The 19,756-nt window shown below is 39.7% G+C and overlaps 1 protein-coding gene across 1 annotated transcript; it reads left to right on the top strand.

Moving 5' to 3' along the window:
- Positions 1-2,199: 2,199 nt before the first annotated feature.
- Positions 2,200-17,444, top strand: LOC114552303 (galectin-9). Its single transcript, XM_028572990.1, has 8 exons — positions 2,200-2,345; positions 7,846-7,934; positions 8,797-9,004; positions 9,843-9,962; positions 10,117-10,320; positions 13,186-13,274; positions 14,956-15,112; positions 16,908-17,444. Exons 1-8 carry the CDS (start codon positions 2,307-2,309, stop codon positions 17,052-17,054), a joined length of 1,053 nt encoding a protein of 350 aa, XP_028428791.1. The 5' UTR covers positions 2,200-2,306; the 3' UTR covers positions 17,055-17,444.
- Positions 17,445-19,756: the final 2,312 nt, after the last annotated feature.

The raw sequence follows: 19,756 nt of genomic DNA, 5'->3' as shown, positions 1-19,756 counted from the left end.
ATAAATAGTCACGGCGATCTCATGATGTCACATTTGTATGCGGCTTTCAGGCGCGCTAGCAAAGCAGACAGCCAGACAGCCTCTGCTACCACAAGCGGTTTTTTCCACTTTTTTTTTTTTAATTCGAATATTAATTTTCACCTTCGAAATTCGTTTTTTTAAAACTATTCGAATATATATTCAAATTTAGAATATCCGTTGACAGCCCTATCCCAGGGTCCCCCATCTGATTTTGCTATTACATGTTTTCATTACAGAAAGTGTATGAAACCCATGACAAAAACAGTCATACATTAATCAGTCATCGTGTTACTTATGGATGTAATTATAGTGATAATAAATGATTACTGGGGATTTGCTGGGGACCCCCTGGAACCCACTTAAGGACCCCACTTTGAAAACCACTGGGCTAGTTGATGACATTTCCTAGAACTGATGGGAAGACCTACCTTTAAATTAAAGTGTGAATGCAGGAAGGAACATAATGACACTGTGAGATTAAGTAAAAGGTGACACAACTTCTACCACCACTGACGTTTGTATGCTCCTTTGAAGCTACCGTTTACATCTGGAATGATTCATTGTGGATGGCTGGGACTGGAACAGCTGTCTAGCGCTAATAGACGCAGTAACTTCAGAGAAACACTGAGAATTAGGTTTTTCACAAAGATGGACCAAAAGCAGTGTTGGAAGACGTATTCAGATCTTTTACTTAAGTAAAAGTAATAATACCACACTGTAAAAATACTCTACTACAAGTATGAGTCCTGCGCTGAATATGTTACTTTAAAAGTAAAAGTATCATCAGGAAAATGTACTTAAAGTGCCCATATTATGAAACAAATCACTTTTTTCTAGATTTGGGGTGTTATTTTGTGTCTCTGGTGCTTCCACACGCATACAAACTTGGAAAAAAAAACATCCATGCTGTTTTGAGTTTCTGAATGTATCCTGCCTTCAGTCTCCGGGTGAGCTGGTCAAAATCGGCAGGGCCGTCTATGTCATCGGCCGAAACATTTGGTGTGTGCTAACCACTTTAGCTAATACCACATCAGCTAGCCGTTTCTCCAACTTTGGTCAGTACAAGGCAAGATTAGCCGGCACGCTTCCAACTTTGCGTAGAATACCTGCAGACGAGGGACATGTAAGGAGTTCTATACAACTTCTTTTGTAGATTAGGTTGAACTCGTGTGTGTTGTAGCAGTGTTTTGCCATTGAGAATGAGGTGGCTAACCACTAGCAGCGTCAGCTTCTAGCTAGCCCAGTACCTAGCTACTGCGCATGTGCGACTCCCAAGAAAGTGCGATGCCTCACTCTGTAGCTAAAACAGAGAGCTCAACACTCAGGGTGAAAAGAGGGGCTTCAGCAATGAGCAGTACAACATTTTTTTTGGAAAATTAAACCATGTAAACCTATTCTGGTACAACCTCAAAATACAATTATGAACCTGAAAATTAGCATAATATGGGCACTTTAAAGTATTAAAAGTCGAGTACTTTTAATACTTCAAAGTGCCCATATTATGCTCATTTTCAGGTTAGAAAAATCCTCCCATTTTAGAAAGTGTAAAGGATCCAACCAGTTGTGTGTTTAATGGTCTAATCATCTCAGCAGGACTTGTAGGCCCTTATATTGTTGGCTAGTTTCATTTATAATAAAACATCAGATTTTATAAACTACATGTGTTTTGTGTGCAAAAATCCTAATGTGTAAAGTAACTAGTACCTAACTAAAGCTGTCAGATGAATGTAGTGGAGTAAAAAGCACAATATTTCTCTCTGAAATGTAGCGGAGTAGAACTAGAAAGTGGCATGAAAAGAAAAGATTCAAGTAAAGTAGGCTAAGTACCTCGACATCTGTAGCCTACTTAAGTACAGTACTGGAGTAAATGGAGGCTAATTGTTACCTTCCACCACTGAGCCTCCATAAACAACGGTTATCTGAAAGGCTCCAGGCTATTTTAATGTAGAAGCAGGCAGACACAGCTGGACGAAGCTTCGAGAAATCATCAGGAATCAAGGAAACGAAACCACAACCCTTCAAGCTGGTATTAAGTTGACTGACTTAACTTGATAAGATAATGTTTAAACAAAATATAACACGTTGACCAACTGAATGCAGCATGTGAGTAGCGTTTATCTTGTTATCAGCTGTATTAATAGGACTGTTGTTTCTTAAACGCCGCCTACTCTGCGAAATCGAAACCTATCCGTGCAATAAAAACTTGCAAAAGTCTCCCATTTTGCATCAGAGTAGGCCACTCTTCTCGCCGCTCAGCAAACCTGCGCAATTCAGTTTGGGACAATATGGCCTTCAACCAGCAGCAGACACCTTTTTATAGCCCAGTAAGTGATTTAAACTTATCTTGATGTTCCTGGGAAACGATGAGAGAATGTGTGAAGGCGCTGCAGCTGCTGCTGCTGCAGCAGCTGCTCGATTATCTCAGGCCCGTCCCGACGGTCCCGTTAATCGGTGGCCGCAGTAAACAGCTAGTTTGAGTTTGGAAAATCGGTTTCTTTGTCTTCGTCAAAGTTATGTCGAGAAACAGTAGCCTACCTGCCAGACCTTTTATGCATAACATCTGCTCTTAAATTCGATAGATAAACTAAATAAATAACAATAGCCTAATAAACTGTTTCAACTTGTTCGTTTACCAGAGTAGGCTACACTTTATTGATCATATTTTCGTATTTTGTAGTCTAACTAAAGACTGCTGCTTCCGGAATCTGCATTAACTAGCCGTTTCTCAATGTCAAGAATCCTTCCTTGACATTGAGAAACACTGGACATTTCTCGATACCAAGAATGCAAACTACGGACTTGTGTTCTTGGGAAGAACGTTCTTGCTGGTTGTTCTTGGAAGAATTAACTCGCAAGTTCACAGGCACAGAAAACTCTGTAATAACAGTTTGAGACGATGCCTTCTTCCTGTTATTGCTCAACACTCCCAGCACAGAGGCTACCTGCAGGGCTCCAAAATACCAGCTAGAAATAAAAACCACAACAATATAACCACTTTGTATTAAAACAATCTCCGGACAAGAAAACCTCATAATGCTACAACTATTGCAATAATATTGAAAAATAAAACTAATTGAGCTTTAATTTTATTGTTTATGGTTTAGCTCAAACACCCCTTACTTATTCAAAAGAGTGGAACGCGATCCCTACTATTATTAGCATATACGTTTAAGTCAGTTTAAATTAAACAAATAAATAGGCATATGCACTGGTGTGTCCTATGTGTTCCTATTAGTGTTATGTGGAATTATCATTTCTATATTATTGTAGTGCACTGTATATGCCCAGGGAGATGGAAATTAGAAATTCAAATTATAAAGGTTGGGGCCTCCCCTTTAGTCTACATAACATGTCATATTTCTGGGTGGATAAACTCAGCATGTTACCACTTTATGTACAACTCTTCATTTATCATAAAGACTGAAACTCAACTTCTAATAAATCAGAAAACAAATTCACCAAAAATATGAACTAACTACAAAATATAATGTAGGCTATTATGGCATAATTTAAACAAGTCTCCCGAAAAGAAACGGGTGTATCTCATAGATTAATAATATACAGTCTATCTATGGTATATCTCTCCTCTGCCTGCTGCGCTGTGTGTGTGTGTGTGTGTGTGTGTGTGTGTGTGTGTGTGTGTGTGTTGAGTTTAACCACATGTGTTGTGATATTTACACAAACGATCCGAAACGGCGAAATAAAAGCCTCTTATTTATGGGACCGGTCTAAAAGACCTCTGGCTTACAGCGGGGTCTCCGAGTGGGACTGTCCGAGCGACGAGCAAGCGGCCCCGGCAGACGCAAGCGGCCCCGGCAGGCGCAAGCTGGCGGCCGCGTCATTTTATGGAGCTCCGAAAACTCCGAAAACTTTGGAGCAAATTGTCAATTCGGCAAAGATTTTTGCAAGACTGCCTTTATTCAAAATATAAACCGTTCATTTCTCGCCTAAAATGTTCTCAGAAGTGAATTTAGTGATGAATAAGATGGCGAAAATTGTTAAAATTGTCCCGTTTTTGGGCTATGTAGGCCTACTGGAAATCCAACCATCATTGAATGCCGAAATGAATGTTGGGATACAGGTGCTGCGAAGTTCATACAAGTTACCAACCGATGTATCCTCGGTAAATGGGCGTGTCAAGAATACATCTGGGAATTTTAACTGTTCTTGGCGAAATGGGAACTTGTGTATTGGGACAGTACTTTGGCAACACGAGATGACGTTTCACAGGGACACAAGAACACAAGTCAATAGAAGAACACATATTGGGAAACACCCACTATCTGTTACATCCTGCCCCGAGAGAAGGAAACCACAGCTTCAGGTGTCGTGGTGGTTGTAAGAACCTGAGGAGCCAGATGGCTTGTTCACAGACACAACCGTAGATAAGTAACCCGTCACGTCTTACAGCCTGCCAAGTTTGTCATGGGCAGTGTTGTTTTTGGGTGAGTGTAACGCTTATCAGTTCAATTTTTTTCTAACCACAAACAGACATTTGGAAAAACAGAAAAATGGGTTCAAATATCCAATTTTTCATTTTTTTTCCACCTTGACAAATAAAAAAATGGGATCTTTAACCTGTTTTTCCAATTGTCTGTTTTTTATTCAGAGGACAGGAAATTGAGAAAATTCCAAAATTGCGTCTGGGCTTCAATTAGTCAATACTGCAATGGTATATATGGGGGGGGCGAAGGGCGTGCGTAGCTAGGCGGAACGAGGGAGAGAATATTGCAGTATTGCAGTATTCATACTTTGCAGTGACGTCATTACCATGGCTACCTGGCGGGCAAGAAACGCCGATAGAATGGTGCTGAACAGTGGCCAGTCACGGGAATTGCAGCCTTGCAGATTTCCAATACTACAATCAACCAACTATTTAGACCATATGTCACTTTGAACTTGTGATCCACACACAGCACCCGCTGATATTTTAATTCCTTTGAAGCTGGCAAAGTCTCTACCGACTTGGAGTTTGGAGATATTTACATCTATCTTATAGAGAATCCGTCACTTTACACCGCACAAAAAATGAAAGCCTACAAAAGTACAGATAGCTATCTTTTTTTCAAGAGTGGATGGGTTAACAACGCTGTCATATGGGAGGTGAAAAACAGGAATATCTTCATAATCAAAATAAGGTGAGTGTTACTAGTTACTTAGTTAGCTAGCTCGCTAACGTTTGCTCATCTGTTCCGTCGTGTGATAAAGTCTTCATCTGAATCGTAGACTGTTACGTACACCCTGCCTGCCGGTGATAAGTAGTTGTTTTTTTTTTAAAACCTTCTGCCAACACTAGGCTATGTATCATGTAGGGTGACCAGACGTCCCGGTTTGACCGGGACAGTCCCGAGTCCCGACAAAAGTTGTGTAGGGACGCTAAAATATCCCGGTTTACACCGACCACTATATGAAATTGTCCCGGTTGTCCGACGTGGTCTTATTATAGCCCGATCATTAACTAAACCATGTAGAAAGACTAATAAAGCTTCTAGCGTATGATTTTAACAATGTGTGTGTGTGTGTGTGTGTGTGTGTGTGTGTGTGTGTGTGTGTGTGTGTGTGTGTAAATCGTAGCGGTCTGCATAATCAGTGCCGCCAGCGTTACGATGTATATTTGTAAACATTGTTGCAACGCCTCTTCTTCTCTGTCTCGTTTTAACCAGTCTTTTGCTGACACCGGTGTTAAATTTCACAGTAGGCTTTCAGCCAACAAATTGATTCTCGAGCAAATTCACTCAATTCACACAACAAATATACGTTATAGAATGAAGTTCTTGCCCGTTTGTGCTTAGAAAATTGAACTGATAAGCGTTACACTGACCTTTTGGCGGCCTGTTTTAATTTTAGTCTAGTCTTTGTGTCAAGCTGTCATTTTAGTAGTTTTAGTCACGTTCATACTCTTTTTAGTCTAGTCAAGTTTCAGTCTTATTTTAGTCTGAATTATCCATGACTATTTCCGTCTAGTTTTAGTCGACGAAAACTGATGACATTTTAGTCTAGTCTTAGTCAATGAAATTTGTACTTTAGTCTCTTTTTAGTGATGCAATTCTATTTAACCCAGTGAACATAGTATACATACCTAGTAGTATTGACAAAACCAAAATCTTCTTTTAGCCAAACACATTTCAAACAAGGTTATCTTATTATATTATTTTTACCTTTATAGACTCAAGAATACATCCATTACAGACACAGAAGACGCAACATATTTATTTTACCAACCAAACATCTTAGAAGTACACACACCTACATTTAAATAAAATCAAAAAAATTAAATAAAATCACATGACAATGCCAGAAAAAGATTATTACATTCAAGTTGTACCTCCTTGTGGCAAAGAAATCCTGAGCACTAGTTGGCTTGTCCATCTTCTTGGGTGGGACTTGCTTCACTGGTGCCATTTCTGGAATCTAGCACAGGAATAGATACAATGTCAGGACAGATGCAGCCTCTGGGAAATCTATCTGTTCACTTGCTATGATTTTTACCATAGTAAATCAACCTCTGAGTGAGTGACTTGACTGTCCGTAAAAGAAAAAGAAAAAAAAGTCTACATAATCAAAACAGAAGTAGTCTAAGCAGTAGTCTCGGGAGCCATGGTAATGCCAATACCATTTGTTTAAATGTATGTATTAGTCTAGAATAAAATATTCAAAGTCATGTTGTTGATGCCAAATTCAGTTCAGTGTGATTGCTATGTGAATGACAAAACTAGCTACAGTATTTGGCCAACAAGGGATGCTTAGTACACATGGAGTCAGTCAGATAGGAACTAAGAATCCACTTTACAATACACACACACACACACACACACACACACACACACACACACACACACACACACAAACCCACTTTATACTCTCTCACAAACAAATATACACAAACACGGTAGTCACACACATTTGTCTCAGTCGTTTTCAGCGCCAGTGGCTAATGTTTAAAGCTCAGACACATTAACCACAGCCTCATGAGTTGGCATGAGCTTTCTAAAATAGAAACTAACGTTGCGTTAATGTCTTGACTTACGAAACTTTCTTTCTTTCCAAATGTCGTCTTGTCTCGTTACATGATAATGTTGACCAGGATATTTCATCATAATTTTCGTTGACGAAAGCAAAGCACTTTCAAAATAATACCTGGCCAGTAACTGGATGAACCCTTTGTCTCTCACGTCTACCATTGTATAAAAATTGTTTGTTTTTTTAAATTGCTTTTTTAGTGGGTGTTTTTTTTTCGTTCATTTTCCAATGTTTTTTCAACTTTTTTTTTAGATGTTTTTGTCGCTGTTTTTAATACACAATCTCAACCCCCCTTGCCCCCCCCCCCCTTTCCGTGAGTCTGCATCGATGCAGACTTCACCAAACTTCACTCTTGTGCAATAGAAAATACAGAGCAGACTCTCCAGATCAATCTTAAACGATTGAGCTGGTGGTGATAGCCAGACTAACAGCACATGATAACAAAAGTATGTGAAAAATGGTAAAAAGATTAAATAAAATTGTGAAGCATTTAGGAACCAGGTTGCCACATGGTCTCCATCCATGTTCATGTCTTTAGAAAAAAGAGCATGCCACAACTGTCCTAATGAGCTACGTAACTAGGAATCGCATTTTATTATTTTATTTTTTACTGTTTACCAAATTCCTGTGGTTGATGTTAACTTAAACTATGTACAGTAGGAACCATGTTTATCCATTTTATTACAAAATGCAAAGCCTACTGTGTCACAAATTACAAAATTGCTCCAAGCGGCTACTAGCAATAACAAGTTTGCAGTTAGAATGAAACACAGCCATTAACCTGTAAAGTCCTGTCCTTTGTAGAGCCTCCCCTTCACTGGATCAATCCACGGTGGTCTGCAGGAGGGGAAGTCCATCAACGTCAGTGGACGAGTCCTGCCTGGAGCCGATAGGTCAGACTGCTCTTTTCATCATTTTATCACTGAGCTCTTAGTCCTTAGATATGGTAAAGTACAAAATTGAACATCTTATAAAATAATTAAATCAAATCAAAACAAACAACAAAAACACATTCATTTTTCAGAACAATAACTTCATTTTTGTTTCCTGAAATGCTGTGTTTGTGGTTTGCTTAATTTGATACAATTATCCCATTCTGATTCTTTCCTGTACTCCTGGCTTAACTCTCACTATTATTATCATATCCAGTAATTTTACAGTATGTACAGTAGAGAGTTTCAGCATGGAATAATACCTAATATCCTCTTTATTATTAAATAGGGATTGGGTGTCTTGTGTTTCACAGTGGGAAAAATACTGCCTTTATGATTATATCATTAATGGAATTTCATTCATTTTCAATTGAGGCGCTATTTCTTGGCTTGGTAATATTTTTATTTCATTTGGATTTTCTAATGAATGTATTTTAAGACATGTTAAAGGTATTTAGTTTATTGTAAACTGAGTTTAGGGGAGAGTTATTTGCTTCCTCCTCCAACATTTGCATAACTGTTGAGAAGACAATCTGAACTTCTTTACTTGTTTGTTATGGAGCGTTTGACTGTATGCCATGGTCTTCATTACTGCATGGCGTTTGGTTGGTTGCACATTAATGTGAACAACCACATGCTTCTACACATACATGTTTTTTCTCTATTTAGGGATCCACTCATCTTAACATTGCTCCATAGTGCCATTAATGGTAAAAAAAAACGTTTGGTTCTATTCACTATTAGGGTAGCTAGTCCATTTATATTCATATAATAAAAAAGCTTAATTGTAGACCATTAAATGAGGACTTCTGTTTTTCTCCAGGTTCCATGTGAATTTACAGTGTGGTTCCAGGACCAATGCGGACATTGCTGTCCACATTAACCCAAGATATGACAGCCACCCAGGTTATGTGGTTACCAACACCTTCCAGAATGGCAGCTGGGGGCCAGAAGAGAGGAAGCAAAACTCGCCGTTTCCTGCTGGCTCTACCTTCAGCCTCACCATCACAGTCACACGTGATTCCTACCAGGTCTGAAGGTCCAAAATTGTTGGAAATGAAAATGATCCACTAAAGCCGTTTTCCCGTACAAACTCTGGACTGTGAATGTCAAAGGCATTGGGTCCCAACATTGTCCGTAGTTCCCCTTTCACACATGTAGCGTACAGCAGGAGATTGTCCGTATCAGACGCCTTATCACTTACTGGAAATAATCTGTTCTGTTTAGACAAGGGGTGGTGCCTGGCGCCATTATACTGCGTTACAGAGCCATTTGTAATTTGGTCATAAAGTCTCTTGGCGATCCTTGAATTTGTCTGACTGTTTCGGCGTCAGCCCTTACCGACAGAAGCTCCTGCCAGGTTATGTCTAGATAATTACAGAATTGCATTGCTTGTGTGAAAGCGGCTTTAGTTTTGTTCGAGTACAAAATTGTAGAAATTTCACTCAGGCAGATTTCACTACGTTTACAAATCCTGTGTGTTTCTCATCTGTGAGTGCACAACAGGTAATTATGAAGTACAGAAATTATATTTTGTACAGAAATTATCATTCAAAGAATAATTTAAAGTAAACAAAAAACATAATAACCTCTCAAGTTTGCCTGCACTTAGTCTTCGCTCAATCTGAGAGTTTTACAATGAGCCACAATTTCGGCCCATCAGAAATGGAGTAGTTATTGCAGTCTTCAATCCGATTGCTCATGGGATTATTTGGGGAAGCAGTCAGAGATGGTAACTGGATGGAGTACAAAATATACACTCTGTTCAGGTTGCTATTATTTATAGAAATATCTTATTTACATGCTTGCAAAAATATTTTTCTTTGCTCGGAAATGAGACCCAAATAAAATTCCATATTTTCTCCCCAGCTGAACGTCAATGGCTGCCACTTTATGGAGTACAGACACCGTATCCCATTTCACCTGGTGGACACCATCTCAGTCAGCGGGAAAGTAGAAATTTCCACCATTGCCTTCCAGAACCCTATGGTGAGGATGCTGCCAGAATCAAGTTTCATTTAAGTCAATGCTCATTACAAATAATCACAAACCTACTGAATGAACATGTAGAGTACGTGAACAGCGTTACAGAAGGGGGCATGATATTAAAGTTGTTTCCTTTTGTCTTCAAATTCCTGGACAGCTGGCATTTCCTGCACAGCCTGCGTTTGCTGCACAAGTAGCCTATCCCACCCAGGCTGGCTTCCCTTCTTATCCAGCGTTTCCCCCTCAGCCTGGATTTCCAACTCAGCCTGGGTTTCCTTCTCAGCCTGGTTTTCCATCTCAGCCTGGGTTTCCATCTCAGCCTGGGTTCCCCTCGCAGTCTGGATTTCCTCCAGCAATGCCTGTGAGTATCAGGCAGGGTGGGGTTACAGTTCTACAGACATTTTACAGAGCTGCTCTGGGGCAGCAAAAACCTTATTGGTTAAGTTAAAGTGGCCATGCAAATAGTTTCATTCATCCAGATTTAGAGCCATCTGTGTCTGATTTCTGCCTCCATCCCAATACATGTGGTAAATGTTTTATCCTAAAATGCATACCATTAATCTAGTTCAGTTCTATGTGTCTACAGAGACATCAGCTTTGGGACACTCCTAAAGAACCCGAGGGCAGGCGCACAGAACACAACATAGGGCATATGGTTCAAGTTGGCCACACTGGTGTATAAATATAGTATGTTAAAATGCAATTAGGTCGAGCAGACAGTCCGAAACATTGCAAGCTCGGCTCGCCTCGCAGACCATGGACTTGAGTCCTCAATGACTCGTGAGCCCCCGACGACCCGCGAGCTCTCACGTAATCAGTCATTCGCGCGAATCAGCCGGCTACGTTGTCATGAGTGGATCAGTAGCAGTCGAGCGAGTGAAGTCTCTCCTCGGGCTCAGGGTAAAGCAAATCAACAACAAAAGCCATTCTTTCACTTCTGAAATAACATACAATGTTCTGCACATATCCTAGCTAGGCCTACTGTAGGTTTGGTGTATAAATGTAGTATATTAAAATTCAATTAGGTCGAGCAGACAGCCCGACACATGGCAAGCTCGCTTCGGCTCGCCTATAGATCAATACTGACTCAAGTGACTCGCACAATCAATTTAGTGAGTGACTCAGAATAACCCCAAAAAAAAAAGGAATTGAGTTTGCCACGCCTATTTCAGAAAGTTACAGAAATTGTCAGACACAACCTGTATAACAAGTATGTTAAGACATGTTAAAGGTATTGAGTTTCTTGTAACCTGAGTTTAGGGGGAAGTTATTTGCTTCCTCCTACAACATTTGGAAAGCTGTTGGGAAGACAATATGAACTCATTTACTCGCTTGTTCAGGAGATTTTGACTGTATGCCACGGTCTTCATCGCTGCATGGCGTTTGCTCAATTGCACATGCTTGTGAACAACCACATGCTTTTGTACATACATGTTCTTTCACTATGTAGACCATCAGATACAAAATAACAGGGATCCACTCATCTAAACATTGCTCCATAGTGCCATTAATGGTCAAAAACAGTTTGGTTCTATTCATTAATTATTTGTTGCTTATTATCATAATCAACGGATTAATCAACAATGAAAATAATTGTTAGTTGCAGCCTTAGTTTCATGAGTGAAAAAAGAGAGCTAGATAGATATTAACCCTGGCTCCTGTCTCACCTCTGCATAGCTGACCGAAGTATGAAGTGGCTGTAAATTGTGGAACGCCATTTTCAGAAATTAAGGAAAGGAGAGACGAAGGGAGTAACAAACAATGCTCTGACAACAGACAAAGGAAGCACAGAGACTAAATACACGAGGTAACGAGGGTAGTAACAAGGGACGATGAACAGGTGGAACACATCAGGGAAGGGTGCACAATCAAGGCGGGAAAACGCAAGGCAGGAAATCAAATAAGACATGACACAGGAGAAACAGAGACTACAAAATAAAACAGGAAACTAAAGCATGAAACATACACAAGGATGGAACTAGGAAAACAACACACAGAACAAACACGGGTAAAACATAACCATGAACAAATAACAGGGAAACAGCAACACACGGGGAATGAATTGACAAAATAAAACAGGAAAACCCAAAACCATGACAGTGTTGCATTCAGTTGTTTAAATAAAAAGTGACAGAAATAGTTTTGTCAAGTAGAGCTGCAAAGATTAAGCAAGAAAAGAATCAACAGATTAACTACCGATCGACTACCATTTGAAGTCACTGTTCCATTATTAATGTGACTATTATCGCCACTGTTCATCACACCCCCAACCGGCCCCTCAGACACCGCCTACCAAGAGCCTGGGTCTGTCCGAGGTTTCTTCCCAAGAGGGAGTTTTTCCTCGCCACTGTCACACTGCTTGCTCTTGAGGGAATTACTGTAATTGTTGGAATTGTTGGGGCTTTGTAAATTATAGAGTGTGGTCTAGACCTACTCTATCTGTAAAGTGTCTCGAGATAACTCTTGTTATGATTTGATACTATAAATAAAATTGAATTGAATTAATGGACAGTGGAAATAATTATTTGCAGCCCTAGTGTCAAGAGTCAATAAAGAAAGCTAGAGCAATTTAAACCCTGGCTCCTGGCTCACCTCGGCACAGCTGACCAAAGTGTAAAGTGGGTGTGAATTAGGGAATGCCAGTTTCAGGAAAGTCACAGAAATTGTCACACAATTTTTTTTGCCATTTTCTGCCCTTTTTTCTCGCTTTTGTAAACCTTTTTTGCAAAGACTTTGTGGCCATATGACGTTTTTGTCCCCTTTTTCATCGTTTTTAATTGACTTTTCTTGATTTTTTTTCCATGTATAGTCAAAATTCTAAACAATGTATTGATCAATAGAAAATGTATTTTAAAATTGAAAACAATTTAGTTTAGAAAGTATTGTATTCATAACACGAGGTATGGGCAGGGTCCGGATTGACTTGGCGTTTGTTCCGGATGCAGACTGTGGTTCAGACTTTGAGAAGCGCTGTTCTAAATTACAAAAAACACCTTCTGCTGCAATGCTCTATTTACACTTTGAAGCACGGTGCTTTTCTGGCCACATCCTATTCAGTGATGTCACAGCAGGTGTGTTTCATTAGCGATTTCGGAGGCACATTGCATCACTGTCAGTTTCATCATCTTTGATCTATAAATGTATGATACTCTTTGTTAATTTAACTAGAATGGATAATACGTGTGTTTGTATAATTCATTCATTTTTCCATTGGGTCTCTGTACAGGTTGTTCCATACCAGAGCCACATCAGCGGTGGACTGAAACCTGGCAGGACCATCACTATTCAGGGGAATGTTAACCCCAACGCCACAAGGTCTGACTTGATTACTGAGTCTGAGTCTGATGATGATGATTATTCCAGTTGCCGCCTAGAGAAGGAAACTCAAACTCACATTCCTTCTTGGCAGTCTTGGCAGATATGTAATGAAAGTTAACCAGAGCTCTTTTTCAGTTTATAGGACGTGTGTCAGGCCAGAGTTTGCCAATATGCCAATATATACTAGGAGAGGATTCAAATTTGTTAAATATTGTATTTGCCAGATATTTTCCCATAACTCCTGTCATGAAAAATGCCCAGACTCAATTCCGTTTAACTGTTCTATTAACTACTCAAGTTACACTTGTGCCGAGCTCCTGGCTTCATGCTAGGCAGGCTATAGTTACTCTTCTTCATGTTCACCACACACACCAAAGTCCATGGAACAGTCAGTGATAGACAGCGACTCCAAGTGGTAACTATCTGAACTGACGACACTGATCACACATACTATAGTTGCTCTCCCTTTTCAACACCTCTGGGTGTATCTGGTCATTGTAGGCAATGCTGCAAATTAATGGGCAGGACTAGTTTATATGCAATATTAAATCATTATATGATTTAAGCATCAATGTTATGAAGTATCTTATTTTGTCAGGTATTTAATTGGCTGGATTAGCCCACAGCAGACATACGTAGTTTGGTTTTTCATCCATAAACAGTTTCTCGCTAGATGTTCCAGATAATGTACTATATATACTTATATATCTAAGTATTTATAGATATTGTTATAGAAAACTACATATACCAGTGCCTCAGATACACCGCAGCTCATCAGGCACAGCATACATATTTACAGTACATGTGTGAACAGGTCTTCAAACACAACCTTAGAGGACTCTGATCATCAGGAACGTTTTTAGACTCCTGCACAACCAATGAAGACATTATACAACTTTTTTCTCTGGCAAAGAAAAGTAAACTGACCTTGATCTTTAAAATGTGTGCAGTTCCCCTTTAAAGACCAGAATCTGTAGCTATGTTCCCATCCACTTGTCAATCAAATTATCTGAAGTTCGCTAAAAACATTTCACGCAATTAAAGCCGGTGAAAGTGTGTTTCCAGCCAACGTCTTTAATCGGTTAACGGCTTATGCGATAAACGCTGATGGAAATGCCGAATAAATAATTAATTGCAATTATGTATCATTTTATGGTTGCAACCCGCCATCAAATGAAGAAGACGTCATTTTAGGTAATTTCGGGCAACGTATTTGCAGCAGACATGGTGGGTGTGAGGAGACATGAAACTTTTTAAATTTAATTTACAAGTAAAATATCACGGCTATTTTAGATATTTGTCGTTTTGCATCTGCATCATCATAGCGATGTACTGGTAGCGTCGTTGTTGTCTTATCATAGCTTGATATGTCGCTATCAGCTGGCACATAAGCACTATTAAAACTTTGTTCCCAATTGTTTGCTTGAATGTTGTGCGATTCCATGCAAAAGTTAAAGGAAACTGTAAGAGAAAATCCGATGAGATCAAACGTAAAAACTTTGTGTGGATATTCATGAAATTCAATCGAATTTTACTGTTTCCATAAGGCGTTTTTTATTCGATGTTACTTTATTTGCATAAAAACATCTGGATGGAAAACATGGCTTGTAAGAGCATTGATGCCGAGGCCCAGTGTCATTTTGTACTCTCTCTCTCTTTCCTCTGTGATTCTTCTCAGGTTCAGTGTGAATCTGAGCTATTCCTCTGGCATCGCTCTGCATTATAACCCACGTTTCGACGAGAACGTTGTGGTTCGGAACACCAAGCAGGGGGACCAGTGGGGCCCAGAGGAGCGCGGCGGCGGGATGCCCTTCCACCGGGGGAAGCCTTTCACGGTAACACTGCAAACACTTCACTGATTGCACACACTGACCAGGTGGAGGGGGAACATCACTGGTGATCGGACCACATTTACTACTCAGGGTTTCCGCGGGGTCTTAAAAAGTCTAAAAAACTCACAAATTTAAAAATCTAAATTTTAGGCCTTAAAAAGTCTTAAATTCTGTGAAGTATTGTGTTCTAACTCTGTCTTAAATAATTTTTAACAGGTCTTAAATCCTACGTGAATGCAACACTTAATGCTCACTGAAATGCTGCCATTGCTTTAGAATGTTTGTTCTTTTAATTCCGTTGTGTTGTAGTTCTTTCTGTCGCTAGTCCAATTAGAATTTGCTTAAATTCTACAAATGAGACCAACATGCAACTTATATTGCAGCCAATCTAGACACCAGTCCTATAACGCCAGTGAGCAAATCGGGGAATTGTTGACAATGTTTCCAGACTCTTTTTTCTTTTTTTTTTTTTGGTTGTTGTGAGAATCTTAAATTTCACTCATAATTGTCTTAAAAAGTCTTAAATTTGACATGGAGAAACCTGTAGAGACCGTGGTCTAAAAGTGTATACATCTTTCCGCCGCAGGCTAAAAATTTGATACAATATATATATTTTTTTTATTACAAAATTGTACATGCATGTGGCTCTTATAATGTAATGCTAATGTACTTATACTCGATTTCTGCTGTTTGGGGTTTGTACCTTCATGGTTGAATGCACTTATTGGAGGACGCTTTGGATCAAAGCATCATCTAAATGACATGTACATGTAATGTTATGTTTTGTTCCTCTGCTAGACTAAATGTCAGTGTGATGCGCTAAAGTGAGGGAATCACAGGGAGACATTATGCTGGTCAACCATACAGACATCGTCTGACTGATTTATGTAACCTTTCACATTCAAAACAAACCTCTGTTGAAGTGGAATGAGTCTCCGGCTATCGCAGGTTCACAGCAGGTCCAGTCCAGTTTGAAGCAATTGCAATCATAAGGAGGCCTATGTGTTTACAAAACAAATGTTCTTCTTTTTTGCTTTCATTTAGCTGATAGCATTATTTAACAAATATTCCTAGCATGTATTTTGGGTGGGAATCACCAGAGGCCTCACAATACAATATCATCACGATATTTATGTCACGATACAATATCATCACGATACTTATGTCACGATACAATATCATCACGATACTTATGTCATGATACAATATCATCACGATACTTATGTCATATACAATATCATCACGATACTTATGTCACAATGCTTATGTCACGATGCAATATCATCACAATACTTATATCACGATACTTCTGTCACAATACGATATCATTGCGATACTTATGTCACGCTACTTATGTAATGATACAATATCATCGCAGTGTTTATGTCACGATGCTCATGTCACGATACGATATCATCAAAGGGTGTAAGAAAAAATCAATACACTTGAGTATCGTGATATTTTATTTTGTTATCACAGACTGTCAAATTTCAGTCACGATACTGTTTTTTGTTTTTTTCAAATGCTATAAAATGTTTATACAACATCCAAAATTCAATGAAAGTGGTGAATAGATCCTTAATTGTACTTGCGAAGAGCGTTGTATGGATTTGTTGTTGTTATTTTTGGCAAATTTGCTTGTCAAATTTGACCCGAGGACAACAGGAGGGTTAAAACCCCGATGTGTGGGACCTTGGTACTGATAGTGGTAGTATCAAAAAAGACACTGCGGCGAGTTTATCAGCGACGCTCTTTCAAAGATGTGATTGTAAAATGCTCTTTTTTGTTTTTCTTTCAGCTGACTATCTGTTGTGAGAAACAGTCCTTCAGGATCGTGGCCAATGGGATGCAGCAGCATACCTATAAGCATCGTATCACTTACTTCCAACACATCACCACGCTGGACATCGCTGGAGACATCAGTCTGACCTCTGTGATGGTGTAGAGACCCCACACCACTGGCTGCTCTGGATTATTTTACACACAACAGGGTTTCCCTGATAAAATATAAAAAAAAATCTGCTTGCATTTATTCATGAATCCATGCTAATTGATTACTTATGGCATTTACTGGATATTGTTTATTTACCTCCTGTGTATTCATGCTACAAATAATCCTTTTTCTATATTATCATTTTCTATATATATTCTGAAAACATTGTTTTTTAAAGGAAAAATCCACCAAGGATTACCAGGTCCAGTTAGTTCATGAATTAAGTTACTTCTGGTTGAATTCAGAAGTGACATTCTGACATAATAGACATTCTGTATAATGAAGTCTCTAAAAACAGTGATCATTGTTGTTAGTGAAACATTAAAATGAATGTAGTGTGAAGTGTTTTGTGTGATGAATTCTTACCTGCTGGAATGTGACTAAATGAAAGGCAAGCAAATGAACATTTCAACTACATTTTCCATTATTTCTAGGTTTTTATCTGTCAATTTAGGTGGTCAGCAATTTCACCGTAGCCTGTAATAATGCAGTTTACCTTGCTACTGAGGCACAGCGGGCTTTTAGCTAAATGCTAACACATATCACTATAGTGTGGTAGCATGCTAACATTCGCTTACTAGAACTTGAGGCTGATGGGAATGTCAATACTCTTGAAATTATTTTTTAATTTTAAAGGGGTGATAGAATGATTGTATAGAGTATTTCACACTTTTCCTTATGGTCTCCTAATTGAATATGTAACATTGGTCGGGCTGAAAATGGCCTGGTTGATATTTTATTGGCCCTTATGCATCCCTGTGTTTTGGCTCTATTTGTAACAAGAGCTTTTCTTCCAAATATGGTATTCTCGTGAATATTTAGAGGAACTGCGCGCTGATTGGTTGAGCGAATTGCCATAGGCAAACATTAGAGATGCGCGCTGATTGGTTGAGCGAATCCCCAATACACACACATTAGAGAAGCGACAGAATCTCATATTCCAGACACTGCAATGTTTCATTACCAAATTCACTTCTGAGACTTTTTTATGTGAGAAATCAACTATATAAAGGTCAAATATGGGCCGTTTTACGAAAATTGATGGCTAATTGCAAATATGGTAAGACTGTGTGTCGGACTTCAGCGGCGGTGCTGCTGCCTCGCCGCCCGGCCTGCCTTCCTTCACAGACCCCGGCCTGCTGTGAGCTCCGTTAGGCTGGCAGCCCTGACAGAGCTCCTGGGGGCCTGTAACTCCCCTCTTCCTGCTAGCTAAATGGCCCGTTGTGTAAGAGTGAGAGCGCGGTCAGCGCGCTTGTTACACCAGCAATCTCTTACCACATGTTACACACAATGTAACGCCACTTAGCTATACAACATCTAAATGTCTTATAAAGCTAACAACGGTGTCCGATTTCAAGTTAATATTTGTGAAGTTTAGCTAGGTGTTTCGTTAGTGTCCTTTCAATCCTATCTATGTGTAGCTACAAATCACAGATAGTTAGCTTCAATTTTGGTCGTAATTCGAGTATATTTACAGTTTGAATTTCGTCTCGCCACTTACACATCTAACTAAATGTTTTATAAAGCTAACAATGGTGTCCGATTTCAAGTTGGTGAATATTTGTGAGCTGTAAGGGTTTCGTTAGCTGCGACTGTCCCTTCAATCCTAGCTGTGTGTAGCTACAAATGACGGATAGTTAGCTTCATTTTCGGCGTAATTCCGAGTATATTTACAGTTTGAATTTCGTCAAGCTAGTTATACAACAGCTAACTAAATGTCTTATAAAGTTAACAACTGTGTCCGATTTCAAGTTAATGATTTTTTGTGAATTCCTCTAGCTATAGCTCCATCCAGCCGCAGGCTCTATCAATGAGACTCGCGGACAAGAGGCGTGTATTTCACCGATCGTTTGTTTAAATAACTCAAAACATTATAATTACACACATTATAAGATTAAATGGAACCTGAGGTAAGAGATTGCTGGCGTAACAAGCTCTCTGACAGTGCTCTCACTCACACACACCTGGCATTAGGAAGAGGGGAGCTGCAGGCCCTGGAGCTCTGTCAGAGCACCAGCGTTAAGTAGTCCATTTGCCAAAAAACGGTGACTTTGCGCAGGTATGGAGTGCTGTGGGCTGCTAGCCCTAACGGAGCTCAATCGAGCTCAGAGCAGGCCGGGGTGTGTGAAGGAAGGCAGGCTGGGCGGCGAGGCAGCAACACAGGCAGCACCGGCGCTGAACTCCGACACACAGTTGGACAAAATTTGCCATTAGCCATCCATTTTCATAAAATGGCCCATATTTGAGCTTTAAATAGTTGATTTCTCGCATAAAAAAGTTTCAGAAGTGAATTTTGTAATGGAATAGCAGAGATCTGCGCGACCTAGATTCGGAAGACTACCTGATCTCAGGTCAGTTGTGTAGCCTATGTAAATTTTGGGGCGTGACCGTTCTCTTAATACACCCATAGACAGTATATAATGGACCAACAGACCCCGTTGCTCTGGACGGAGACCAGTGAAGGCTATTAGAAGCACTTTTCCGGTGATGGCCAGCTTTACTGCGCAGCCTCCAACTGAGAGAATGTGACGTGAGTAACGTGTCTGAAAGTTGTAAGTCTTCTGGTAGCTGTGCCAAGAGAAATCTCAATCATTCCCAATCTTACAGATACGGAGACTGTAGGTGTATGTAAGGAGATAACATGGGCACAGGCT

This window comes from Perca flavescens, chromosome 3 (genome assembly GCF_004354835.1).
Source record: "Perca flavescens isolate YP-PL-M2 chromosome 3, PFLA_1.0, whole genome shotgun sequence".
Taxonomy (NCBI): Eukaryota; Metazoa; Chordata; class Actinopteri; order Perciformes; family Percidae; genus Perca; species Perca flavescens.
The sequence above is the reverse complement of the archived record's forward strand: the minus strand, read 5'-3'. Positions and strand labels throughout refer to the sequence as shown.